At 65.2% G+C, this 26,528-nt stretch overlaps 3 protein-coding genes across 6 annotated transcripts in view; 1 reads left to right on the top strand and 2 right to left on the bottom strand.

Annotated features, from left to right (window-relative positions):
* Positions 1-912: 912 nt before the first annotated feature.
* On the bottom strand, positions 913-15,163 carry TNNT3 (troponin T3, fast skeletal type). Of its 2 annotated transcripts, none has more exons than XM_070427091.1 (14): positions 15,146-15,163; positions 14,030-14,047; positions 13,865-13,885; positions 12,999-13,019; positions 12,760-12,774; positions 10,146-10,164; positions 7,236-7,281; positions 5,239-5,355; positions 5,069-5,146; positions 4,716-4,829; positions 4,490-4,599; positions 4,220-4,310; positions 3,213-3,253; positions 913-1,140 (listed from the first exon to the last, which is right to left on the bottom strand). In XM_070427091.1, the coding sequence occupies exons 8-14, from the start codon at positions 5,320-5,322 to the stop codon at positions 1,086-1,088; spliced, it is 573 nt and encodes a 190-aa protein (XP_070283192.1). In that variant the 5' UTR covers positions 5,323-5,355; positions 7,236-7,281; positions 10,146-10,164; positions 12,760-12,774; positions 12,999-13,019; positions 13,865-13,885; positions 14,030-14,047; positions 15,146-15,163; the 3' UTR covers positions 913-1,085. The 2 variants fall into 2 exon arrangements, with proteins under 2 accessions (XP_070283192.1, XP_070283193.1); XM_070427092.1 differs by lacking the exon at positions 3,213-3,253 and adding an exon at positions 2,546-2,586.
* Positions 15,164-15,602: 439 nt separating this feature from the next.
* Positions 15,603-26,528, bottom strand: part of LSP1 (lymphocyte specific protein 1) — a 41,676-nt gene continuing 30,750 nt past the window's right edge. For 2 of the 3 annotated variants that reach the window (XM_070427087.1, XM_070427089.1), the window contains 2 exons: positions 26,406-26,508; positions 22,591-23,033 (listed from right to left, as the gene is read on the bottom strand). In XM_070427087.1, coding sequence (XP_070283188.1) covers positions 26,419-26,508 — 90 coding nt within the window. In that variant the 3' untranslated portion in view covers positions 22,591-23,033; positions 26,406-26,418. Of the gene's footprint in view, positions 15,618-15,742; positions 15,775-22,590; positions 23,034-26,405; positions 26,509-26,528 lie in introns of those variants that run through there. The other variant, XM_070427088.1, reaches the window with a different exon arrangement.
* On the top strand, positions 23,963-25,650 carry PRR33 (proline rich 33). The gene has a single exon (XM_070427086.1). It carries the CDS (start codon positions 24,025-24,027, stop codon positions 25,474-25,476), a length of 1,452 nt encoding a protein of 483 aa, XP_070283187.1. The 5' UTR covers positions 23,963-24,024; the 3' UTR covers positions 25,477-25,650.

Genomic DNA, 26,528 nt, shown 5'->3' with positions numbered 1-26,528 from the left:
CCTCCTCAGAGCCCCCAAATAAGTCTCAGAGCCCCCAAACTGCCTCAGAGCCCCCCAAACCATCTCAGAGCCCCCCAAACTGGCCTCAGAGCCCCACAAACTGGCCTCAGAACCCCCCAAACAAGCCTAGAACCCCAAAACTTACTCAGAGCCCCTCAAACTGGCCTCAGAGCCCCCCAAACCACCTCAGAGCCCCCCAAACCAGCCTCAGAGCCCCTCAAACTGCCTTAGAGCCCCCAAACTGCCTCAGAGCCCCCCAAACCACCTCAGAGCCCCACAAACAAGCCTCAGAGCTTCCCCAAACCACCTCAGAGCCCCCCAAACTGCCTCAGAGCCCCCCAAACCACCTCAGAGCCCCCCAAACCCTCCTCAGAGCCCCCAAATAAGTCTCAGAGCCCCCAAACTGCCTCAGAGCCCCCCAAACCATCTCAGAGCCCCCCAAACTGGCCTCAGAGCCCCACAAACTGGCCTCAGAACCCCCCAAACAAGCCTCAGAGCCCCAAAACTTACTCAGAGCCCCTCAAACTGGCCTCAGAGCCCCCCAAACCACCTCAGAGCCCCACAAACTGGCCTCAGTGCCCCCAGACCGCCTCAGAGCCCCCCAAAACTGCCCCAGAGCCACCAAAACTGGCCTCAGAGCTGATCCAGGGCCCAGGAGCTTCCTGTAGGGCCCACAGACCCACTGGGCATGTGAGGGGCTTCCAAGGGCAGAACGAAGGAGCTCAGGGGATGGAAGCTGCTGCAGAGCCGGGGGGCTCCCCGCCCCGCCCCGCGCCCGCGTCAGAGTGTGGCCACAGCCCCGTGGCCTCTGGAGCTGACCCCCGAGGAGAGCACCCAGCGTCTCCTGGGCCCTCGATGCTCCTGCCCCTCCTCACCCCCAGTGCCCCCCCCCCCAAGCCAGCACACACCTGGTGGAGGGGAGTCTGACAGCTTTATTCACAGACCCCAGGGGAGGGGGGCCGAGAGGACAGGGACGTGGGGGGTGCTCGGGAGCCAGCCCCCCGCCCCCAGGCCTGGGGGCCAGACGCCACCACGGGGGCTGCCCTGGCGCGTGGTCTCTGCCTCGGGGGGCCTCTCTGGCTGCTCTACTTCCAGCGCCCGCCGACCTTGCCCTTGGCCGTGGCCCCGGCCTTCTTGCTGCTGTAAATGGGAAGCGAGTTGGCTTGAGCGTCAGGGTGTCCAGGGCCCTGGCCGAACCCCTTCCCCATTGTCCGGCCGGCCCCCGGCCCTCACAGCTCTGCCACCCAGGCTGCTGCCAGGGCGAGGGCCTGGCTCGGCCCGAAGCCCCCGCACACATTCCTGGCGCCATCCAAGCAGCGACTCACCTGTGCCGGCCGGGCCAGGCCTGGGCGGCTTTGTGCCGAGGCGGTTAGAGTGTTAGGAGAGGGGCTGGCACAGCACTGGGACCCCCCCCCCCCAACTCCCTCTCTGCCCCAGGGGCCTGACTTGGGGCCGCCCGGCCCGCCCGGAGCTCTCTGCAGAGGGCGGCGGGCTCCCCAGTGACTTTGCTCTGGAAAGAACAAACCGCCTGCGTCCTGGCTCCTGGGGCAGCTGATGGACAGGTCTTGGGCTATGGACTCGGGACCTGGGAGGCCTCTGTCTCGCTTTAGAGCCTCAGTTACTTGGCCCCTGGTTAGACCTGGTCCTGGGGGTCAGGCGGTCTCCACTGCGGGGGGTCCCCAGGGCCCTGCCCCCTCTGTCCGAGGCGCTCTGCCTGCCAGGGAGCCCGGGGCGAGGACGCCTGGCTGGGGAAGGCAGCGTGGTTCGGAGGCTGGCTTCCGGAGAAGCCGCGCCCTCGCTGCCATGTCCTGCAGGAAGCAGCCCGGGAGCTCCTACATGCATGTCCCCGCATACACACCATGCACATGCACACACACACACGTACCTGCACACACAGACACACACACCTTGCTGAGTGGCCCGCTCTCGGGGGCCTGCATCAGCCCCTGCCCCACACGGCAGAGCTAGGGAGGGAGGCCCATCCCAGGGAGCAGCAAGGGGGCAGAAAACACCCTTAAATCTCCACCTCCAAGCTGCCTGCACTCCCTGGAGTGTGGCTGCTCAGGATCCAGAGCCCAGAGCCGCGGCCGCCGGGCCCAGGGTGGGCACTGGCTCTCCGGGGCCTCCCAGCAGTGTGGCCATGGGTCCCAGGGACCTTGGGGGCCAATCTTACAGACAGAGGCTCACTGTCCTCAGGAACCAGGGTCCTAGAGGGGCTGGTGACAAGGCCCAGGCCTCCTCATTCCTGTCCCCGGCCACCTGGAAGGGACACACTGCTTGGGTGTCCAGGAGCCCAGGCTGCCTTGCCAGGCTCGCTGCTGGCCTCCCCCATGCTGTCCTCCCGGGCTGGGGCCGTGTGCACAGGAGGCTGGGGTCCAGGGCGTGGGCCCCACATGCTAGCTCGAGCAGCCAGTTGGTCCTGTCCCTGCTCTGCTGAGGGCCGGCTGCCCCTGGGACTGGCGTGACTCGCCGGGCCCCGGGGGGCGGGCAGCCGTGCCCTGGGGTTGTGTGCCCGTGCAGAGCAAGGCGTCGGCAGGCTACTCACTGCTTCTGGGCCTGGTCGATGCGGCTCCTGAGGTTGGTGATCTGCGAACAACACGGACGACTTACCGTGGCGAGTCGGGACAGGGCCACGCGGGCACGGGCTGCACGCGGGCACGGGCCGCACGCCCGCCCGCACCGCAGGCTTCTCCGGGGCCCCGGCGGCCTCAGTGCCCACACGGGCCGCGCGCTCCCTTACTGTGCCTGTGGCTGGAGGACGCCGGCCGTGCCATGGCCCTGGGGCTCTGACTTACTGTCGCTGGTGCACTGAGACCCGGGCCGTGCCACACTGCAGCTCCGGAGCTGGCACTTACCTTCCTGCCTCGGCAGGATGTGGCCACGGGCATGGCGGGAGGGAGGCTTGCAGACGGAGCCCCCGCCTCTGGTGGCCGCCAAGCTCAGAGCCACCCTCCGCTCCCTGACCCGGTGGCTCCCTCCTCCTGACTGCCCGGGGGGGAGGGCAAGGCCCGTCCCCATCTGCCCACAAAGAGGGCAGGTTCGCCTGGGAGCAGGGTGCAGGCGGAGGGAGAGGCCAGGGCAGGAGAGGGGAGGCCTCCGTCGCCTCCATGCCCGCTGCTGCCAACATCCTCTCTGACCCAGGTTTTGCCATGCGAGAGGCTCACCGTGCACCACATACCAGGAGCCTGGGCCTGGGTGGCCCGGCTACTTACAACTTGGCCAGCATCTCCACTCTGGCCCGGGCAGTCATGATCTGGAAAGACCAAGACAGTTACGGGCTGGGTGGGTGGGTGGCTGAGGCCTGGGCCCCGCCATGCACTGGGCTAGCCCGGGCCAGGACCCTCCTGCCTCTTCCCGCCCCGGGACCCTCGAGGGCCGTGCTCGGCACGTCAGAGGGAGGGGCTGGGCTGGCTCTGGGAGCGTGAAGCCGTTCCTGCAGGCAGCCCACGGGGGAGCGTGGAGAGAGGGCCGCGCTGCCCTGGGCCCGGCCCTGCTGGCCTGCAGGAGTGTGAGCTCTGGGGGTGGGGGTGGGGGCAGGAAGGGTAGGGTGATCCTTCTGTTGTTGGAGGCGAGGAAACCGGAGCCCGAAGGACCGGTGACTTGCCCAGGGCACAGCGCTCCTGAGAAGGAGCCAGGATTCGCCCAGTTGTGGTTCCGGCCCCCCAACACCCTCCGGCTAGTCGCTGGTGGAGATGGCAGCCTGGACTGGTCTCCCCAGGGGCCCGGGGAGAGCGAGGGGCAGGCACCAGGCCTGCTGGTGAGGCTGGATGCTGCTGGGTCTGCGAGCGGCAGGTGAGCCAGCGGCACCAGCACCCTTCCCGGGTCCACGCCAACTCGGGCCAGGGCCGGGGTCGGCACAGGGACGGCGAGCCCCTTGCAGGAGACTCAGGGGCCGCCCTCCAGGGAGCACAGTCCCAGCCCCGGGCCCAGCTGCAGGGTGGGGCGCAGGCACTCTGCCTGCTCTGGGCGGGGTCCCCAGGGGCTCTGAGGGAGCAGATTTGGGGGTCGGTGGCTGGGACTTGGGTTGGCAGAGAAGGCCTCGTGTGGAGGAGTCAGGGGACCTCATGATTCAGAAACTGGCCTGAGGCCTCTGCCCGCTCCCCCCGGGGCCACCCTCAAGCAGGCGCATCGCTCAGGGTCCGAGCGTGGGGCCTGCCCATGGGGACGTGGGCACTCGGCTGGCGGGAGAGCCCTGGACGGCCCAGGTGCCTGCACTCACGTCGTATTTCTGGCGCTTCAGCTTCTCCGAAAAGTCGTACTTGTCCGTCTCCAGTTGGTACAGGGTGTCCCACAGCTCCTTGGCTTTGTCCCTGGGAAGCGGCCAAGTCGGGCCAGCTGAGCCCCGGCAGGCAGGGCCCTGGCCACCCTCGGTCCTCCTCCGGCCTCACCGAGAGCCGGCCCCAGCGGCCCGCCGAGACCCCCAGGCGGTGGGTTCAGAGAGGGGCTCCCCCCTTCCCCCCCCCCGCCGCCCTGGGCGCGGCCCCCTCACCTCAGCTTGTCCTCGCTGAGGTGGTCGATGTTGAGCGGCTTGCGTCTCTCGGCCAGCACCTTCTTCTTCATCTCCCGGGCGGTCTGCTTCTTGCCTCGCTTCTGGTCAGCCTGGAGGACACGCCGAGGGGCCGGACTCAGGAGGGGGGGATGCTGCGCGGCTCAGCCCAGGGTCCGGAGGTCGGGGGTGCGGCAGCCAGGCCGCCCGGCTCTGCGTGCGCGCTCACCTTGGCCAGGTAGCTGCTGTAGTTGGCGCCCATGGAGGACAGAGCCTTCTTCTTCTTCAGGTCGTCCTCGGCTCTCCTCTTGGCGTCCTCCTCCTCCCTGCGGGCCTTCTCCTCCTGCAGAGACCCCGTCCCAGGACTCAGGGCCGGGCCAGGTGCCCTTCCCGCAGGCACCGGGGCCCCCCAGACCCTCCCTCTCTAGAAGCTCCCGGTCCTGGGCAGGGTCTGCCCTCTCCCAAGGGTGCTGCAGGGCTCTGGTCACTGGCCAAGGCTGGGGACCCTCAGCAGCAGCAGGAGCAGGGGCCCTGGCGTGCCCGTGGGCCTGTGGTTGGGGGCAAGAAGGGCACAGGCCTCACCGCCAGCCTGTTCTGGCGCTCCCTCTCCTTCTCAGCGCGGATCCTCTGCTGTTCCGCCCTCTCCGCACGGCGCTTCTCCTGCGGCCGGAGGAGTGGGTCAGCCCAGCCCGGCTGACCCTGGCCCCTCGGAAAATGACCGCCGCCCGCCTCCTCCCGGACTGCCCACGCACGATTCTCTCCTTGAGCGCGATCAGCTCTTCTTCCTCCTTCTTTCGGGCCTCAAAGTGGCTGTCGATGAGGGCCTGCAGCTCCATGAGATCTTTGTTCTGCCGCTTCTTCTGGATGTCCTGTGGGCGAAGCAGCCGTCAGCCCCACCCTCCTCGCAGCTCCGTCCTGCCTGGCCCCCCTGTGCTCCAGCAGAGCAGCCCTGACTCCTCCAGCCACCACGAAAGCAGAACGCAGCAAGGGATCCCCGAGTCACAGGGTAGGAACGGGACCCCTCCACACCCGTGGATGAGTCCGGGCCCTGCACAGCTGTGAAGTCGTCAGGACCCTGGGATGAACTAGCTCTGACAAGGCCCTGTCCCCATTCTGAGATAGATGTCCGGCATGAGCCAGGCAGAGAGGAAACTGGTGAGCAAGATAATTTGTTGGAGGGACTTATGGATGGTGGATGGATGGATGATGGATGGTGGATGGGTGGATAGGTGGATGGGTAGATGGATGGGTAGATGGGTGGATGGATGGATGGATGGATGGGTGGATGGATGGATGGATGGATGGGTGGATGAGTGGTAGATGGATGGTGGATGGGTGGTGGATGGATGGGTGGTGGATGGATGGGTGGATGGATGGGTGGATGGATGGGTGGATGGATGGATGGGTGGATGGATGGGTGGATGGATGGGTGGATGGATGGGTGGATGGATGATGGATGGTGGATGGGTGGATGGGTAGATGGGTGGATGGATGGGTGGTGGATGGATGGGTGGTGGATGGATGGGTGGATGAGTGGTAGATGGATGGTGGATGGGTGGTGGATGGATGGTGGATGGGTAGATGGGTGGATGGATGGGTGGTGGATGGATGGGTGGTGGATGGATGGGTGGATGGATGGGTGGATGGATGGGTGGATGGATGGATGGGTGGATGGATGATGGATGGATGATGGATGGTGGATGGTGGATGGGTGGATAGGTGGATGGGTAGATGGGTGGATGGATGGGTGGTGGATGGATGGGTGGATGGATGGGTGGATGGATGGGTGGATGGATGGATGGATGGATGGTGGATGGTGGATGGGTGGATAGGTGGATGGGTAGATGGGTGGATGGATGGGTGGTGGATGGTGGATGGGTAGATGGGTAGATGGGTAGATGGGTGGATGGATGGGTGGTGGATGGATGGGTGGATGGATGGGTGGATGAGTGGTAGATGGATGGTGGATGGGTGGTGGATGGATGGGTGGATGGATGGGTGGATGAGTGGTAGATGGATGGTGGATGGGTGGTGGATGGATGGGTGGATGGGTAGATGGGTGGATGGATGGGTGGATGGGTAGATGGGTGGATGAGTGGTAGATGGGTGGATGGATGGGTGGATGGATGGGTGGTGGATGGATGGGTGGATGGGTGGTGGATGGATGGGTGGATGGGTGGATGGGTAGATGGGTGGATGAGTGGTAGATGGGTGGATGGATGGGTGGTGGATGGATGGTGGATGGATGGGTGGATGGATGGGTGGATGGATGGTGGATGAGTGGTAGATGGATGGTGGATGGATGGATGGGTGGATGGGTAGATGGGTGGATGGATGGGTGGTGGATGGATGGGTGGATGGATGGGTGGATGAGTGGTAGATGGGTGGATGGATGGGTGGTGGATGGATGGGTGGATGGATGGGTGGATGAGTGGTAGATGGATGGTGGATGGGTGGCGGATGGATGGTGGATGGGTAGGTAGATGGACGTGTAGGTGGATAGATGGGTAGGTGAGTACATGGATTGGTGACTAGCTGAGTGGATGGGTGATGGGCAGAAGGACAGATGGAGAGCAGGGGAGAGAGATGTCATTAAGGGAGAGGTTCCCTCTGGTCCAGGAATGAATGAAAGGAAGGGCCAGCCTGGGGTCAGGAAGCCCTGGCTCTGGATAACTGAGAGATGACCTTGTCAGGCCTGTGGCCTGGGGTTGGGAATGGAGACGTGTTGATCCAGGTTCCACAAACTTACATCGAAGTCTACTTTCTCCCCTTCCGGGATCTTAGGAGCAGTGAGTCTGGAAAAGAGAGAGGCTCATGAGCAGGGACAAGTGGGGGCCCCCCAGGAGAGCTGGCCTGGCCCCAGGCTGGCCCTCCCACCCTCTCCCCCTGCCACCTGGCTGCGGGCACCGCTGTCTTTTGTTTTTTAAGTTTTTAAAATATGTTTTTATTGATTTTAGAGAGAGAGGAAGGAAGAGGGAGAGAGAGAGAAACATGGATGGGAGAGCAACATCGATCGGCTGCCTCCTGCACGTCCCCCCCTGGGGATCAGGCCTGCAACCCGGGCCTGTGCCCCGACGGGGAATCCAAACAGTGACCTTTTAGTCCAGGAGCTGACCCTCAACCAACAGAGCCTCGCCGGCCGGGCCCTGACCTTCGTCTTAACAGATGTATAACCCACTGTCCCCGGGGTGGCTCGACCCCCTGGAAAAGGTTTCAGCCTCTTAGTGTCCCTCTGGGTGGCCACCTCCTGTCCATCTCAAGGGCTTTTCCACCCCCGTCTGTCCAGGGGGACACCCTTGCTTTCTTCCTCAAACAAATAAACCAATGCCAGGAGGTCAGGCCAGAGGCAGGGTGGTCACCGCAGGCGCCGAGGGGGTCACGAGTCTCCGTGGCCTTTGCCTTTCTGCGGCCCCGCTTTCATCTTTCTTTCTGGGGACCCGGAGGGAGGGGGCTGGGCAGAGAGCAGTTTGAAGAAGAAGCGAGCCCCCCGCCCCCCAATCCGGCGGCCGCCAGCCTCCCCTCCCCCTCCTCCAATGCATTCCAGATGGAGCAAAGAGTTAAAACGACAACAACAATTTTTTAAAACAAGCCGTTGAAGAAAGTGGAACTGAATATCGATCAAACTGCTGGACCGGGAAAGGGTTTTCTGAGCTCAGAAGGTCCCGCTGAGGGAAAGGTGGCCAGATGACTCCACGCAAATGAAAAACTTATGTATGTGAAAAAAGGCAGAAATGGGAGAGGGGGGAAAAGAGAGCCCAGCCCAGACTAGAAAAATATTTTCAGCAAATACAGAGAAGACTTATACCCTTATGCAAACGGATGATTAAGAAAACAGAGAGCTGCCTGCGTTAGATAAATGGGCAGAGGCCATAAGCCACCAATTCTCCAAAGGAAGAAAGAGGACCAGTTTAACAAACAGAGGGGAGCTTTGCCTGCAGTAATCAAAGGAATGCAGGGAAAGCAGCCCTGAGAGGCCCCTTCTCATCCATCAGCGCTCCCTGGGCGCAGCGGTGTGGGGCGCAGGCCCTGCTCACGTCCACGTCGGAGACCGCGCTGGCAAGCCCCTCTCGGAAAGCCATTTGGCAGGGATGTCAAAAGCCTTAAGAGCGTTCATACTCTTTGACCCATTAATTCCAGTTCTGGGAATGGGGCCTAGGGAAATAACCAGAAAGACAGAAAATGCTTTCCACCCAGCGTTATTTATGATAGTAAAATATTGGGCGCAGCCGGCACGTCCTGCGCTGGAGGAATGGTTAGGAAAATTATGGTTTGTCCGATTGATGGAATATTATGTGGCCATTCAAAATATTTAAGAAGACTATGTAAAAACATGGAAAAATACTTATGAATGGTGCTACATTTTTTAAAAAAGCAGAACTCAAGGTTCTATAGACAGTCCGGGGTTTGAAAAACAGCTCCGGGTTTAAATCTTTTTTTCCGAGCCCAATGCATGGAAAGAGTAGGAAGAAATAAGCCTTTTTATTTCTCTCCCCTTTCCCGCCCGCAGGCTGGCTGGCTGGGTGGGAGTTATAGACGGACTTTTCTCTCTTCTTCTTCAGTGGACTTTTATGTATTTTCCAAATTTTCTCTAATGAGGTGTTTTATTTTCATAATGAAAACACAAACATTTTTTTAAAACTAGAAAATATCTTGTGATCCGGCAGCTTTACTTAAAATTGCTGACAAATAACGTGGCGGGGACGGGGAAGGGCTGGCTCCGGGCGCCGGGCGCCCCCGGCGGAGGCCGCGCGGGCGGCGGGCGTGCGCGGAGGCCCGCATTCCAGCCCCGCCGAGCACACAGGCACGGACGTGCAGTCACGTACCGCGGGCTGTGGCTGACATGCTTATCGCCGGAGAAGTCAGAACACTCGGATTAAAAAAACATCCCTGAAATCTCACAAATGCGATAAAGGCGGGAGGGACCCTCCCTGCCGGGGCCCTGCTTCCAGCCGGAGGGGCGCGCAGGCCCAGGGCAGCTGGAGGTCACGGAGCCTGGTCTGGGCCCGCCGTGGCTCCCAAGTGGGTTTGGGGACGAGACCCTCCTCCCGGGCACCCCACTTTTTGCCTCTTTCCTGTCTCAGGTGCTGGGAGACCCCACAACGCAGGGGAGATGTGAGGGGGGCCCAGAGAGGGTACGTGGAGGGCCATGGCCCCCTCTCGATGCTTCTTCTCCCCCAACTCCCGGTCCCCCTTTCTTCCTTGGGCTGCCCCCCCCCCCCCGCCCCCACAGTAAGTCCTCCTGGCCTGCACTGAAAGAGGGGGCTGAGCCGACCCCACTGGACCTGAGTCTGTGCCTGTCCCTGGGGACAGAGCGCCCAGGTAGAGTCTGGTCCCGGGCTGTGGGGGAGGCACCGACTGCCCCAAATCACCCCGTTCTCAGAAAGCCTGCACGGGACAGCTGGAATGTTCCACTGCAGGTCCAGGAGCGACGGAAAGGAGGCCACTTTCTCTCAGGGTTTGGTGCCAACGCATCCCCCACGGAGCCAAATGCAGCGTCTTCCCTGGGGGCACCCGGGCCCCAGCCCCGGGGGTGGCGGTTTCCTGGGTGACCTGGTCCCCAACCAGCCTGCACACTCGGCTTCCTCCCACCCGGCTCCAGCCTCACACCAGCCCGCGCCTCCCACCCCGGCGTCCAGCCTGGCCTGGGCCCCACACTCACTTGGGTCTTGGCTTCTCCTCTGGTCACCACCGCACCAGCCAGCATGGGGAGAGGGGAGAGAGACCACGTGAGACTGGGGTCCCCTCCTGCCTGCAGGCCCCTGGGGTCCCCCGGCTCCTGCTCTGCAGCTGAGCCCAGCACCCACTCCACCAACCACCAGAAGAGAGGGCTTGTCCCGACTCTGGGTCTGAAGAAATCCCTGTGGGTTCTGGGGAGGGAAGTTCAGGGGGGACCAGGACACAAAGAGGGGGAAGGGGTGAAAGGGAGAAGGAGAAGCAGAAGCACTTGGGGGGAGGGAGGGAAAGGGGCCGGGGAAGACCAGAGAGGCAGGAGGGGATGGGAGCTGGATGAGGAAGGAGAGGGCGGGCGACACGGGGAAGAGGGGAGAGGAGAGAGCACCCCTTGCCCCAGCTCCTGCCTGCTGGCTGGTCCCCACGACCACCTCCCCGCCCCCCTGTGCCTGCAGACGCTCGAGGGGACAGCGCCTGCCCCTGAGGCCCCAGCCTGGCCTGTCCTTGGAGGGAGAGGGATGGAGAGCCGGCGAGACGGAGCGCAGGCGGCCAGCGGGCAAGCGCGTCCTCCCCTCTCGCGGGCACCATCACAGCACCGAGGCCCTTACCTTCCTCGTCCTCCCGCTCCTCCTCCGCGGCGTCTTCTGGGCAAAGCGCACATGCAAGAGAGAAGCCAGCGAGGCTGCGGAGCGTTGGCGGAGCGAGGACACGGGCAGAGACGGGAGGCAGACCCGGGACAGTGCCTGGACCCCATAGTGCCTCCAGCTGGGGCCAGAGAAGGCTGTCTGGGGGTGGGAGCGGATGTGGCCATGCTGCGGGCCAGGTGGCCTGGGAGACACCCTCCCCACTGGGGCCTGAAGTGAGAGGCGACCCTGGGCGGCTGTGGTGCCGGCGGCTGGCTGGGGGGCACCTTGGGAGGCCGAGCTCCTCCCCACACGGTACCCTTGGTTCTGGGGGGCGGCTCTGGGGCCCGGCTTCTAGGTTTTGCTGGGTCCAGAGCCATCAGGTGAGTGAAGCCTGCTGGTGCTCGGGCCTGTGCAAGGGCTAAACCCACCAAGCTGGAGCGTCCACCACGTGCCCAGGGCCACGGAGCCCAGGCCTGCCCCTCCTGGGGTGGGGGGGCTGCCTCGCCGGGGAGCCTGCCCCTGACCCGAAGGGCCTCTCCTTCCTCCTCTCTCTGCCTCCGCTGTGCCGGGGCCTGCAGACCTGAGCTGCCGCCCGACCGGGTGGCCCTCGCATGGGGCTGCTTCTTTGGCCCTCCACACCCACCACCTGGGTCTGCAGCTGGCCCGCAGCCCTGGCTGAGAAGCCAGCTCTGACCCCCCAGCTCCTTCCTCTGCCCTTGGCTGCAGCCAGCAGGCCCCCTGGGAGTGGGTGGGGGTCCAGCCTGGGGTGCCCTCGGCAGGTTGCCCCTCGCGCGCCCCCAGCGCAGAGGCCGCCATGGTTGCTTAGGAACCAGCAAACAGCCCTTTGCAGGGGCTCCAGCGTCCCCCTCACCCAGCGCCTGGGGCCGGTGAGCCATGAGCCTGAGCCAGCGGTGGGTGCGCTTTGCGAGCCGGAAGCTGGTCGAGGGGCAGAAGGAGGGCTGCTGAGGGGCTGGGCATCTGTGGGGGCCCGGCTGGGGGAGCGGCTGGCAGGGCCGGAGTCTGTGAGGGCAAGGCAATGCCAGGCCCAGAGCTGGGGGGCAGTGGCCATGCTGCAAAGCCCTGGGCAGTGGGCAGCAGGGACCTGGCGTCCCATCCCCTGCCTGTCGTCTCTGTCTGTCTGCGGCGGGGCTGGTTCTGGGGACCCGCAGCCCCTACAAGCCTGGCCCCTGGCACCTCTGCCTGCTCTCCCACCACGCAGGTCCCTTTGTCTCACGGGGGCCTCTCTGAATCCAGGGAAGGGAGGACAGTTTGGGGGTCATGCTTGGGGTTCACTGAGGCGTCATGTGAGCGAGGGAGCTGAGGAGAAGGCCACCTGGGCCCCTGGCTGGAACCCTCACCCCAGGGGATTCCTCACACCCGGGCACATTAGGCTCTGACGCCGGCGACGGGTGGGTCCCTGGGAACTCACGCTGCCTCTTTGCATGCGAAGGCCCGGCTGCTCTGGTGCTGCTGTGCCCACTCGGGCTTCAGCCCCACGTGCGGCTTCACTCACTCGCCCCCCCCCCCCACGCCTCACGCCCTCCCTCCCCGCCCCCCGCCTCATGTCCCCTCTCCGGTTTGCTGTCTGGGGCAGGGTGTAGGCCGCCCGCCCTGCTCTCCTCCTTGCTTCTCCACCCCACCCTGGAGGATCCCGAGGGTCTAGGTGGACCCCAGCACCAGCATCCAAAGACCCTACCCTAGGCTTGGCCTCCAGAAGGGCCACCCCCAACTTCCTGCTGGCGGCCTGGGAAGGGCCTCACCACATCCCTGTATGCTCCCTGCTGGGATGGGGGCAAGAGGAAGGCTGCACCCCACCATGAGCCCCACCTGAGCCAGCACTCCAGGTCTAACCTGTCCCCACTGGGTCCCAGCCCAGAGGAATGGGGCGAGAGTCACACAGGCAGGCAATGAGGGAGGGAGGAGGGAGGAGGGAGGAGGGAGCAGGGAGCGGCTCGGCCTCAGACGGGGACAGCATACCTTCCTGGACCTCCTCTGTGGATGGACGGACGGATGCAGCGCATGTGGGGAGAGAGGGGAGAGAACGGCTGTGACTGGGGGCAGAGGCGGGCGGGGGCAGGGACAGGCAGGGCAGGGGTCAGAACACGCTGTGAGTAGGTTACACGGCCTCTTGTTCCTTCGGAGCCAGGCTCCTGCTCCACCCACACATGGCCACGTGTGCACACGCACCCACACGGGACTGAAGTCACGGCACATACCTGGTTCATGAGCTTCAGGGGCTAAGGAGGGCGCGGAACAAGAGGCAAGACCACGGGTCAGAGGTCAAAGGAGGAAGGATCCGAGGTTAATGGACACAGCCCGTCACCACGCGAGAGGGTCAGTGGCCGCGGCCGAGGGGTGGCATGCAGGAGGCGAGCAGGACACGGTCAGTGCTGACCCCGGTGCGGGCACCCCAATCCTACCCCTGCCTCGCACACGGGGAAACCCAGACTCAAGGGGAAGCGTCGGCCCCCGGCTCTCGCTTTTGTCCTGACTCCAATGCTCTGGCCATGGGACAGGCACGGAGGCTCCGGCCAGTCCTCAAGCCCCTGGGAGGACGTCCATGTGGGGCCCAGAGGCCACCTTGGGGGTACACTGCGGTGGCACCAGGAGCCGGGACGGACAGGGCCTCCTGGGCAGGGTGCAGGGGCGGCCAGGGGCCGATGCACGGGCGGGGGCTCAGCCCTCACTCTGAGGCACGGCCGGCTGCAGGGGCGGTGCCCCCATGGCCCTCTGCTCACCCAGATCTGGCCGGGGGCCCTGACCCTGACGAGGGGTCAGAGGTCGCGTGGCCTCACCATCACCCACCTCGGGCTCTTTTCAGGGATGAAGAGGCCAGGCCTCATCTCACATCTGGTCCAGCAGCCCCCTCGCTCGGTGTCCCTCCCAAGGGAGTGCCCAGTCCTCAGGGTCCCCCCAATCTGGTCAAGCGTGGGGAGTGGTTAGTGTGTTATGTGGGGGCCACATGTGGGGCCCCTTGGCTGGCTGGTGCCTCGCTGTGTCTGGGCCCTGGCCCCCTACCCTCACGTAGGCTCCAGCCAGGCCAGGGCCCCACATGGGGACCAGAAGTCCTGTGTGCTCATACCTTCCTCCTGGACTTCTGCGGCTGAGGGGCGGGCGGGCAGAGGAGAGAGGAGAGGGTTAGGCCAGGAGCACACGCAGCCCTCCGGGTGGGTCGCTGTGAAGCCCCGCCCGTGGGCAGGTGGGCTGAAGGGAGGGTGTGAACCAGGCCCTGGACCCGTGTACTCACCTTCCTCCTGGGCCTCCTCTGAGCCGGGCAGCGGGGGCAGCGGGGGCAGCGGGGGCAGCGGGAGAGAGGGAGAGAGAGGCAAGGACAGTCATTAGTGGCGAACGGGGCTGGCGGGGAAAGGAGGCGGCACGGACAGGGGCTCAGAGCCCTGGCCTCAGCCTGCTCTGCAGGGCCACCTCCTCTCGTCTCTGGGGGACCCCGAGTCCCTCTGCCCTCCCAGGGCCTGCCGCCCACCCCGGCCCTGAGGCGTCTGCGCACCGAGGGTCTGGCTACGTCTTGCTCTGCGGGTCCCAGAGGTGAGGACAGGGGACGAGACCCACGTGCTACGAGAGAACGCCGACCCAGGAGAAGGCCGCGCGGCGGGCGGACTCTGGGTGTGCCCGAAGGCGACCCCGCGAAGGATCGGCTCCCCAGGCCCACGTTTCCCGCCCCGAAAGTCTCTACTTTCAGCAGAAAGAGAACTGTTTCCCTCGTGTTGTTAGGGGAGCCAAGTGTTTTCAAAATATTTTCAAAACAGAGCATGCGGAAGGCCTCCCAGGAGAGCCCCGCTGGTGAGGGTGCATGAAGCGAGCGTTCCCAAGGCCCTGTGGGTGCCAGGCTTCCGCGGCCTCCCCTCCGAGCCTGAGAACCGCCTCCCCGCACGGTTCCCAGGTGCGTGCCCAGGCAGGGCCTGGAGGTTCCCACGGAGGCAGAGGCCGGGCGGGCAAGGGAGGGGGCTCAAGAGGATGCCCCGAAGGTTACCCAAGGCTTGGGGTGGGGGGAGGGGGCGCTGAGCCAGAGCGAGCTGGAGACGGAGGGACCGAGGCCGGGCCTGCGATGCAGACCCTGAATGTTAACGAAGGTGAGGGTGTTAATGGCCGAGTCCCAGCTAACTGCACACAGCCGGGCGCGAAGAGGGTGAAGGATTAATGAATGATTAATGCGTGTGCGTCTATTAATCAGTTAAAGAGATGGGAAGTCAGCCGTGGCCGCAAATGGGAATTAATGGTGAGGAAGGAGGATGGCTAATTGTTGGGCTCCAAGGGGCCCAAGGGTCCTCAGGCTGAGCGGGTGGAGCGGACGAGAGGTCTCGTTCAGGGGGAGGCCTGGGCGCGGCCTCCGGGGTTACGCACTCACCTTCCTCCTCGTACTGCTCTGCAATGGGGAGAAGAAAGGACAGGAGCCTGTTAGTGGGGCGACCCCAGGGCTGGCCGGGCCCCAGAGGAGGAGGCGGCTCTGGGGGTGACAGTGGCTTTCGGGGGGCCGGGGAGCCTGGGCATCTCTGTCCCACTGGGGAGCATGGCGGAGAGTGGTGGGACCTGCAGAGCTCCCTGGGGCGGGGCTGCCCGACTGCCTTGGGGTGCAGGCTGGGTGGGGTGCAGGCTGGGTGGGGTGCAGGCTGGGTTCGGAAGGGCCCACATCTCGAGGATGTCACCTTTCAGAAGAAGGAAGCCTCGGTGCAGGCAGGGGGGTGATCTAGGGCCCACAGAACGAGGCCCATCTGGGGCTTGCAGGCAGGGGTCCCCAGGGGAGCCCCGCCTCGAGACACGCATGTCCCCAGGGGCCTCGCAGGGAGGAAGCAGCAGGACACTTACCCTCCACCTGTTCACTGTGGGGAGAGAGAGGGGCAGAGCGTGAGGGCTTTCGCTCAGTTCAGGGGGGTCTCACCAACACAGTCAGGGCCTGGGGGTCCCCAGGCAGGCGGGGGGGGGGGGCTCTCTGACCACTACTCACACTTCCTCGTCCGACATGGTGGCGGGCTGTTTCTGCGGGGAGACCAAGGCCAGAGTTAGGACTGCCTCGGTCCAGAGGGGATCAAGTGGGGAGGGGCCGGGGGTGTGAGGGGCATCTGCGGGCAGGGTCAAGGGCCGCAGGTCTGGCCTCGGGCAGGCCCACTCCCACCCTGGGGGCCGCCTCCTGAGGCCTCTTGCTTTCTCCAAGGCCCCAGGCTGAGACCGACCACCCCGTCTTCCTACCCTGGCTCCAGCCTGGAGCTGGGACTCCCAGGGATGCTGGGATGTTGGGAGGTTGTGCAGCCCACCCCGCCCAAGTGGGTCCTGCCGTCCAGGCTGCTCTGGGTGGTCTTGCCTTTGGGGCAAGGTGGGGGCTCCTTGGCCCTCCCACCCACCGTCCCCACTGAGCCCATGTTCCTGGCATAAGCCCCCAGCTCCCTTCTCTGACCCATGGGTTCCTGCAAGCACCCACGTTATCCCACGCGCGCCCTGAGGTCCCCCGTGTGCCCCACAGCCCCCTGCGGGTCCCTCTTCCCGAATCACAAGGTGCCCAAGCTGTCCTCTGTCTCTCCCTCATCCCATCAGGCAGCTGCCCTGCGCCCTGAGCTCAGGGGAACAGATGGGGGCCATTTCCCTATGTGTCCCCCCCCCACACACACACGTGTTGCTGGACTGAGTGGACGGCCCCATCCCGCCAACGCCCCCCCGCCTCCCCCGGCTCACCCCCCGGCTCTCCCTCTCCCGCCCGCTTTCCCAGGCCCTGTGCAGGCTCTTGAGTTTGTCAATGTCTGCGGGGACGCTCTGCGTCCGGGCTGCACGTGCCCAGGTGCGGCCGGCGCCGGGCCAGCGTGCTCGAGGACCGTTTTCCGGTGAGCTGGCCACCGCTCACGCCCGGGGCGGCCAGGGCCTGGGAACGCTGGAGCAGCTGCAGGAGATTGCCGGCCTGGGGTCTGAGACAGCCCAGCGCCTGACAGCCCATTACAGCTCACTTGAAGACAATAGTTATGGCCCCCCCGGGGGAGCTTTGTATAAGAAAAACACGCGTTCATCATCGAAAAATGCATGCACGTCGCATTGCTAAGGTGGGAGCAGCTCTGCAAAGCTGGGTCAAGAATGTTGCTTTTCCCAGAGCAATTTCAGCGCCATGCATCATTAAGCAGCCGCTCCGAGAGCCTCCAGGCAGCAGAGGCCCTTCCCATCCCCAACGCTCTTCCTGGAATCCGCTGCTCCCCCAGTTCCAGCCTCCGGCCACGTCCTCGGTGGGAGGGGGGGTCTCACGGCTCCTGAGCCCCCACACCCTCCGCACCAGCCTGGACCCTAGGGCCACTCTCAGGAGGGTCAGGGGGAGCCGGGGCCTGGCCCTGCCGTGCCCACCTCTCGCCCTGGCAGCACCCAACACCTGTCAGCCTCCTTCGGGGGTGGGGGGGGCACAGCCCCAGCCCAGACGTGGGTTATTTTTAAGGAGCCGGTGGCAGCTGAGGTGTCTAGAAATAGGCACCAGGGTCAGCCAAGACGCCTCTGCCCAGAAACACAAGATGGTGGGAGGGGGGCTGCGGGGCAGCTGCCCGCTCGGGTCTTGGCCAGGCCGGCCCTGCTCCGTGTCCCGGTAGGTCTCCCAGGCCGCCCGAGTTCCTCTGTCCTTCTGGGGGGAGCCCCAGGGGCACCGGGGAGGGCTCCAGAGCTCTTGGGGGTTCCTGGGTGTCGGAGGCAGCAAGACCCACTCTGCATGTGGGAAACTGAGTCTCTCCGGCTCCTGCTCCTCCACCTCGTGAAGTGGCAAGGTCACCCCGCCGACGGCCCCGTGCCGCTCCCCCCCCGCCCCCCCCCCGTCCATCGAGGAGGGGCCGAGGAGGGTGCTCGGGGCAGGGGGCGGCGCGTCCACAGCTGAGGAGGAGGCCAGCTGGCCCTGTGGTCCTGCCCTCAGAGGGTGAGGGTGGAAACGGCCTCTGAGGTCAGCATTCCTTGGGAGACACACACCCTCCTTCCCGGGTGACAAGACGTAGCTGGGGGGGGGGCAGGGGAGGGGGACACAGGAGGCCCTGCCACTCACTGCCGTGGGCCCTGACCCGTCCCCCAGCACCCCCCGCCCCGGGCCCTGTCCGCTCCCGTCCTTGGCTGCCTGGGTCCCAGCCACCCCGCCCGGCGGCCATTCCCGGTGGCCTGGACACCCCGCCTGGGTGTCGTCTGTACAAATGGCGGCATTAGAGCCACAGCCACTCGGAGCCCAGAGCCCCAGGAGGCGCCCTTCTTGGCCACTTTGTCTCCGATCCCTCAGCTCTCTCCAGCTCCAGCCTGAGGACCGTCCTCTCACCCAGGACCTTCCAGAAGGTTCCCTTCCTCCTCGGGCCTCCGCTGCCTGGTGGCATCCCAGTGTGCCCCTGTGGTGCTCCCGGCCACTACACTTAGAATGGAGACTCCTGGGCCGTACCCACCTGGCTGAGTCTGGAGAAAGGGCTGCAGCTCCCTGTGGACAGGACCGGCTCGGGCGCTGCCCTCTCGGCCCCACACCCTTATGTTATAGTGACATTCGATCTTTCCCAGCAGCCCATTGGCCAAGGCTGGGTGGCCGGGGCCGTGCCCACGCGGGTCCCTTACCAAGTATAGGAATAGCCCAGGAGGAGGCCCAAGGAGGTGAGGATGGGGCGCGTCTGCTGAGGAGCAAGGGCCCTCCGCCCCCAGGAGGTGTCAGCTTCTATTTTTATGCCCCGACAGCAGGCACATTCTTAGCGGCTGAGGAGGATGAAGGAAGGGATTAGGTGGCCCCGGAGACACACAAGCGTTCTCCTTGGGCCAGCCAGGTGTGGGGTCCCCAGCCCAGGTGCCCCTCTGTTCCTGGTGACCGTGGGGTGCACATGACACAGTGCCCTGGCCCACCTACCGGCCCCTCAGAGGAAACGGCCAGGGCTTGGAGATCCCCGTGGAGTGGAGGACCCCGAATCCTCAACGAGGCCCCCCTTGCAGGCAGGCCACAGCCAGGCCTGACCTGATCCTCTGGGCACAGGCCACTGAGGTGTGGGGAGGACTCAGGTGAGAGGGACAAGCGACTGCTGGGCCTGGCACCCCCCGTCCCCAGGCCAGGGGCCACCCTCTGCCGTCAGCCCAGAGCTCCCGGCAGGGCTCGGTATGCCCCTCACAGCGGGCTTGGCCTCGTGCCTGTGGGTCCCCCCCTTTCTTTTCAGGACTCCAGGTGGCACCATCCAGCCAGCACACATCTCGCTCCAACAGCGGGCACATTCTTAGGGCACAGGGAGGCCACAGGTCCCCATGGCCCTGCCCCTTGAATTAGGGAGACCAAGGCACGGAGTGGGTGAGAGCAGCCTGGCACCTCCGTCCAGACCCCGGCTCAGGGGGACAGAGGAGGCGGCTGCCCTCTAGACGTTGGCGGCAGGGGTGGCAGGGGGACCTGCCTGGGAGCTGGCATGCCCGGCCCTGCCCCAGTCTGTGCCCACCCCGGGCCTCAGAGGCCCTTGGAAGGCTTTTGCTGCACCCACCCACCCCTGCAAGTTGGAGATAAGGCCAGGGTCCCTAGGGAGGCAGGGAGTACCCGTGGTCCCTCGCCAGAGGCAGCAGGTGGAGGCCCTCCCTGCCCACCTCCCCGAGGGCCGGCAGTGGGGAGCCCCAGAGGCCGGAACTGGGGGGACGTCCCTACCCTCCTGGGCGGAACTCTGGGCCCCTCTGGCCTGGCGTTCTCCCCTGCACCGGTCCAGGTCCTTGGTGGGCAAGGGTTTGTTGGGCCCCATGCAGCCCTGACCCTCGGCCACTTTGCACCCACGCTCTGCCCAGTGGGCTCTGTAATCCCTGAGCCGCCCCCTGCTGTCACCCCCGAGGTGGGGGTGCTTCCCTCCTCAGATGAGCTCCTCTCGCTCTGCCGACAGCCCTAGGACCTCCCCAAGCACCGAGGCAGGGACACGCACGGGATAGCGTCGGGGACAGCTGGCTGTCTGTAGGCCCTGCTGGAGCGTGGCCTGGGAAGCCCCGTGCACCCAGGGAGCTGCCCGCTGCCCCTGCCCCATGCTGGGCCCAGGGGGCTCCCAAGGGCTGCACCTGCAGTGGCCCCGCTCGGCCAGCAGAGGAGGGTGGCTGCCCACACAGCGGCGTGGCCCGTGGCAGGTGCTCTCCGTGAGCGGGCTGAGCCAGAGCGCGGGCGCTGAGGTCAGAGGGACGGGACAGGTTTTATTTTGGGCATCAGCGACCTCCCCTCAGGCGCCAAGCCCATGGTACGGCCGGACACACCAGCAGGCACTGCTGGCCGGGCGGCGGGACACAGAGGGCCTCCAACAGGTAATCCACACTCGTCCCCGGGCCTGGCTGGGCCGGGGTGGGCGAAGAGGGGCAAGGCAGGGCAGGGCCTCGGGGGAGCTGGAAGGGCACCGAGGCAAGGGAAGGGGTGGCCCGGCCCGGGTTGTGGTGGCGACTGGTCCTCACTCCAGGAAGCGTGTGAGGGCTGACTGCAGGGCCTCCACCCGGGGATGGTGTGTGTGTGTGTGTGTGTGGGGGGGGCTGAGCAGAGCCGGGGAGGGGCGGCTCCCAAGTGTCTTGGTGCCAGCTGTCCTTGGAGTGACCTTGGGGAGGGCAGGAGTCCTTAGATCTTGGCCTGGCCCCCAGTGTGCGTGGTTGGGGGTACTGGGGCCCGAGAGCCCTGAACTGACCTGGGTGCCAGCTGGGCTGCATCTGCCAGGCCTTGGGCTCCGGCTCTACCAGGCCTAGGTGCCAGCTGCTGACATGGCACTTCCTCATCCCCATGCATCTGCCGCCCCACATGCCCGGGTGCCTGGGCGATCTACAGATCGGGCTCCTCTTCCTCCCACGCGTGGGGCCCGGGTGCCCGGAGCAGGGGGGTGGGATGAGGCCTCTCAGGTAAGAGAACGGATGGTGGGGCCTCACTCTGGATGGATGATGGATGGATGATGGATGGATGGATGGATGGATGGATGATGGATGGATGGATGGATAGATGGGTGGATGGATGGATGGATGCACAGACAGATGGGTGGATGGATGGATGATGGATGGATGGATGGATGGATAGATGGGTGGATGGATGGATGGATGGATGGATAGATGGGTGGATGGATGGATGGATGGATGATGGATGGATGGATGGATGGATGATGGATGGATGGATGGATGGATAGATGGATGGATGGATGGATGATGATGGATGGATGGATAGATGGGTGGATGGATGGATGGATGGATGGATGAGGGGGTAGATGGATAGATGAATAGATGGATGGATGAGTGGGTGGGTGGCTGGGTGCCTGGCTGGCTGGATGGATAGATGGATGGACAGCCAGCTACCCCTTGGGCAGTGATCCCTCTGAACCTCTCGGCCTTAATGGTGGACAGGTTCTGACCCCCTGGTCCTGAGACACTCCAGCAGTGGGCATCAGCAATACTCAGACTGGGCCAGGTGTGGACAACCCTGACGGGCTGAGAGGGTCAGAGCAGTGTGGCTGGTTGCCTCCCTGGCACTGTCCACCCCACCTGCCTCTCTCCCCTTAGGTGGTCCACCTGGTCCCGGCACACTGCCCAGATGTAGACCTGTGCTGCCCCCGCTATCCTCAGCTCAGGCCCCTTCCAGCTGTGGGAAGGGAGAGAACACCGTGTCCCCAGACACGGCCTCAGAGGTGGGCCAGAGTGAGAGAGGTGCCAGGACTTTTTTGAGTTTAACACTTCTGCACCGACATGTTTACTCTGTCTTGGGAGGCTGGCAGATTTTGACCATGAAGACTTTAGCAACGGAGGCTCTGAGCAGAGCCAACCCAGAACACCCAGGTCCAGGCCAAGGTCCTGCCAGCTCTGCAAGGGGCTCCCCGGATACGGAGGGCGCAGGGCCCAAAGTCAGGCCACGTGCAGGCCCAGTGAGAGGAGGGGGAGCAGGGCGGACCCCCCCCCCCCCCCGCCTCCCACTTCACACGTGTCCACTCACCCACCCACCCACTTACTTTTATACATCCATTCTCATGACCACTGTCTATCTCCCTCCCTTCTTCTTTGTCATCATCCATCCATCTATACCCATCTTTCCACCCATGTATCTACCACCCACCCAGCCAGCCATCCACTGTCTGGGCAGCATGTGTTTATCTGACCAATTCTTCTCCCATTTACTCTTCACACAGCCATTTCCTGCCCATCTAGCTCTCATTCCTCTACAGGCCCATCCATCCATCCATCCATCCATTCATCCACCCATCATCCGCCCACCCATTCATCCATCTCTTCATGCACGTATCCATCCATCTGTCTGTGCATCCATCCATCATCCATCTGTCCATCCATATATCCACCCATCCATCCATCTATTCACCCACCCATCATCCACCCACCCATCCATTCACCCACCCATCATCTACCCATCCATCCATCCATCATCCACCCATCCATCCATCCACCCACCCACCCACAGGTCTGTCTGTCCATCCATCCATCCATCATCCATCATTCAGACATCTGTCCATCCATCAAACCTTCCCTGAGCAACTCCTGGGTACTAGGATGGGGCATGACCCCAAGGCAGGTCTTGTCCTCAGGAGGTGCACAGACCGGAGGGGCGCACTGTTTTGGGTGCTATGAAGTTTCTCTCAGGCCAGTCAAGGGGGAGACATCACAGACACTCTGGAAGAGGGGGGCTGTCCCGCACCCATCATGTGTGCTGGGATTTAGGCCACCACATACCTCAGATCCAAGGGTCTAATCCCCGAAGCCAAGGGACAGGACTGGGTGCCTGAACCCAGAGGCTAGAGGCCTGCGTCCCACCACCATGTGGGGGGTGGCCCTTGCCCCCCGGCCAGCCCTGCTCCCGTGTCCCTCCCCCCAGTTAGTGAGCAGCGAAGGGCCAGCGTGTGGGGACAGAAAGAGCTTTATTGCACAAATGAAGGGGCTGCAAGCAGGAGGCAGGGAGGGACGCAGGGCCGGAGTGTCCTGCACAGGCATCGGTGGCTCCTGAAGGGGATGTCCCCTGGCTTGTGTGCTCTCTGCACAGGGCACCCCTGCCTCGTGGGGGTGTGGCCTCTGGGGATGGTCCCCTTAGCCAAGCACCAGTGAGAATCCCATTCCTCCCGGGCTGTGAGAGGCAGAGCCGGTGGGTCAGGGAGTGGAGGGGAGAGAGGCCGGAGGTCCAGGGACAGAGGTGGTGGCAGTGGCAGGTGTTGGAGGGGTGTGGGCAGCCAGGCAGGCAATGGGAAGCGGCTTCTTCGGCAGGGCTGGGTGGGCATCTGGCTGGACTCCCCGGGAGCATGGGTGGGGAGTGTGGAGGGAGCCCCCAGCCTGCACCCGGCTCAGGACAGCTGAAACACAGGCGAGGGGGTGTTAGGCTGCAATCCCAAGGGGCACCCTGCCCCACCCAGCCTCCAGCCCCGCTCTGGTGGCCACCCTGGTCTACCCACACCCCCTCCCACCAAGAGCAGCCCCTGCTCCAGTCTCTGCCTCCCCGTTGGAGGTCTGCTGCCCGGAGGCTGAGCGTTTGAGCCCTGGGCCTTGCTGGGGACTCAAGGCCCAGAGTATGTTGCCCATCATGGCTGGCCTGGCAGCCCCCCAGACATAGATCTGGGGTCCCTGTGGTTGCTGGGGTCCCAGCCTCTCAGAGGCAGACAGCAGCCCAGATTGAGCCCCCGGCAGACCCCTCCCCGGGCCCATCCACTCCTGCCTGGCGGAGCCAGCAGCCCCCAGGCCTCCCTCCTCCCCCACACCAGCGGCCTCTGGCTCGGCCCAGACACCATTTGTCAATGTCCTTGCTCCCACATGGCGCCCAGAAACCAGGGCGGGTGGCTTGGCCGGGACCACCCCAGCCAGGAGGTCTGCGGGAAGGTCCGTTCAGCACAGCTCAGCGGAAATCGCTCCCACCTCTAGGCCCCTCGACCTCTGATGCAGCCCCTCACTCAGAGCCCCTGGCCGCCACCCTCACCGCTGGCTCGCGGCGGACGCGCCTGTGGTCGGGCCGGCGACGGCAGGGCGCCCCTCACGCGTGTGCGGGCGGTGCTCTTCCTGCCCTCACGGGCGCCCGGCCCAGCACGTGCCCCCCACTTGGAGCTGGCCGGTGGGTCTCCCGGCCCCAGCTGCGCTCCAGCCCTCGTTCGTCACCCACCGGCGACGGGGCCCCTGTGGGCTCGTTCCTAACCCGAGTGACGGCACAGCCGCCCACACAGAGTTGCTGATGCAGACGGACGTGCCTAGAGCGCACCTGGCGGGGGCCCAGGGCTGGGAAGCAGGGCCCCGGTGGTCCTTCCGGGGGTGAGGAGGGCTGGCTGACTGCTGTCCCTCCCCACCCAGAGTGCAACCATGCTCATCTCTGCTGCCTTGACGCCCCCTGAAGCGGTGGGCCTGTGCCCCCAGGGGCCCCCTACGCCCCCACCGCCCCTGCTACCGAAGCCCGGGAAGGACAACCTGGTTCTGCAGAAGCTTCTGAGAAAGGCGGCCCAGAAAAAGGGGGCCGGGGGAGGGCCCTCGGCCACCACAGGGGCGTTCCGCACCTCCCTGTCCCCCGTGAGCGAGGCCAGCCACGACCAAGAGCCCACAGCCCCACACCCCGCCCAGGCCCCAAGCATGGCGGCCACCCTGCCCCGCGCCCCCCAAGCCCCTGTCGCCCGCCATGTGCCCTCACCCCTGCAGAAGTCCACGCTCACCCTCAGCTTCCCCCCGCACAGGAGACGAACCTCTCCCCTCACCGCCCCGGGGCCCCTGCTCACAACCCCGGCCCCAGCCCGGGGACCCAGCAGCTTTGCCCGTGTCTCAGCACCCGCGGTGGGGGACACCCACATCAGCCGCGTGCACATCCAGCTGGTGCCATCCCCGGGGGCCGGGGCCCCTGAGTCTCCCCCGATGGCCCCTGATGGGGGGTCTGGCGGCCAGGACCGAGACACAGCCCCTTGCCCTCCTGGAGCCCAGCCCCGGGTCCCGGTCGCCCACATCCGCCCTCTTCCTACTGGGGCCCAGGCGGCCAAGCCCTGGCCGGAGGCGGCCCCTGTGCCCAGGCCACCCCCTGGCTTCCCGGCTGCGGGGCCCAGACAGGCCAACACCCGGGTCGTGGTGCCCATAGCGCCTACCTACCGCTCGCCGGGGCCCTTGCCTGCCAGGCCAGCCCCTGTGGCCCCCGAGGCTGAGCACCTGGAGGAGCCCCCGACTGCTGGCCCCACCGCGGAGCCCCAGCAGGTCTCCAGCCCTCAAGGGGCCTGGTCGCCCGCCTCAACCTCAGGCCCCCACCCCTGCCCTGTCCCCAAAGTTGCGCTCAAGCCCCGGCTCAGTGGGTGGATGCGCCTCAAGAAGCAGCTGATGGAGGAGGTGGAAGAGGCCCCGTTCCTGAGGCTGGAGCGGAGCCCCGAGCCGATGGAGCAGGAGAAGACGGCCCCCGCCGACCCAGCCCCGCAGTGCCTCGCCGACCCAGCCCCGCGGCCTCCCACTGACCCGGCCCTGCGACCTCCCGTGGACTTGGCCCCTCGGTCCTCCGTGGACCCGGCGCCCCGGCCCCCCGCCTCCCGGGCCTCCAGGCTGTGGGATGCGGTTCTGTACCGCATGTCGGTGGCTGAGTCCCACAACAGCCAGGCAGGGCCTGGGGATGGGGTGTGCACCCCGCCCGGTCTGGGCCGCCTGCCCTTCTTGTGCCGACCGCGCTTCAACGCCCGGAAGCTGCAGGAGGTGGCCACCCGGCCCCCTCCCACAATCCACTCCGTCCTGGAGCTGAGCGCCCCACCCAAGAACTTCAACCGCACGGCGGCCGGCTGGAGGCTCCGGTGAACGGCCGGCTGGGGCGGCCCCAGGCCTGGGACCACGATGGACAGGCGGGGCCACAGCCAGTGAAGAGGCTGCATGGACCTGGGGGCGGCGGGGCTGTCAGGAGGGACAGGGGCCTGAGGATGGGGAAGTGACGGGGCTGGGAGCAGGGGGCAGGGAGGAGGTGGTTTCCATGTGTGGAGGGGCAGGGGGCTTAGGGTAGGAAGGAAAGGGCCCAAGTCCACGTGAGGCAGGAGTTGGGCAGGCTGACCTCACACTAGTGCCTGCCCAGTCTCCTGGGAGGCAGGCAGGGAGGGAGGAAGGAGGGCCACAGGTTGGGCGACCCACCGAGGTGGACGGGAGAGGGCCACAGAGGGACTTGGGAGGCCTCCAGCCACAGCCCCCGGAGAGGACTCAGGAGGGGAGTGGGGGGGGGGGGAGGAAGCCCCACTCACCCCAGGACATCGTGGGTGCTGTACGTGGACCCTGGGACCCAGGCCACCAATAAAAGTGTGTCACTCCATGGCAGCGGGTCACCTGTCTGACTGCACCGCTGGTGGGAAGGTCAGTGGACACCAGGGAGGTCGTGGCTGGGCCCCGTCTCATCATCCCATCGGTTTCTGCAACACCAGCCTCGCAGTGGCCGGGCCAGCTCACCTGCCCAGGGAGCCTCGCAGGGACCTTACGGTCTCTTCCCAAGAGGGAGTGTGAACCCTCCTTGGAGAACGGCCGAGCAGGCCCGAGGCCACGGGGTCTGATGTAAGGCGGGGCGGGGTGGGGTGGGAGACCCAGAGCGTCTGGGTTCTGGCCAGTTCTGAGGCTGGGCCTTTGGCACCCACAGGCACCTTTGCTACCTGTGACATGGACCCGCAGGCCCTGTCTACTCCACCACGTTCCCAGAACAGCCCACTTCACATAGGACTCACCCGCGAAGGCCGCTGCCCTGGACTCACCGAGAGGGAAGGCTTAGGGCGCAGAGCCCTCGTCCATCAGCACCTTCTCGTACTTCCCATGTCCGGTGGCCACAAACTTGTATCTCTTCCCAGATGGGGTGCTCTGTTGGGGAAGGAGCCCGA

This window comes from Myotis yumanensis, unplaced genomic scaffold, assembly GCF_028538775.1.
Source record: "Myotis yumanensis isolate MYYU_CA2020_CCGP unplaced genomic scaffold, mMyoYum1.0.hap1 SCAF_10, whole genome shotgun sequence".
In the NCBI taxonomy this organism is placed as follows: domain Eukaryota; kingdom Metazoa; phylum Chordata; class Mammalia; order Chiroptera; family Vespertilionidae; genus Myotis; species Myotis yumanensis.
Note: the sequence above shows the minus strand (reverse complement) of the source record. Positions and strands in the feature narration are given on the sequence as shown.

What these genes read in the sequence shown, in the direction of transcription:
- TNNT3 (XM_070427091.1), bottom strand. Translation starts at nt 5,322, where the DNA reads ATGGAGCTGCAGGCCCTCATCGACAGCCACTTTGAGGCCCGAAAGAAG. An exon ending in TCGCGCTCAAGGAGAGAATC is followed by an intron (nt 5,147 to 5,238) that starts GTGCGTGGGCAG and finishes CTCCGGCCGCAG; the next exon opens with GAGAAGCGCCGTGCGGAGAG. An exon ending in CTCAGCGAGGACAAGCTGAG is followed by an intron (nt 4,311 to 4,489) that starts GTGAGGGGGCCG and finishes GCCGCTTCCCAG; the next exon opens with GGACAAAGCCAAGGAGCTGT.
- PRR33 (XM_070427086.1), top strand. Translation starts at nt 24,025, where the DNA reads ATGCTCATCTCTGCTGCCTTGACGCCCCCTGAAGCGGTGGGCCTGTGC.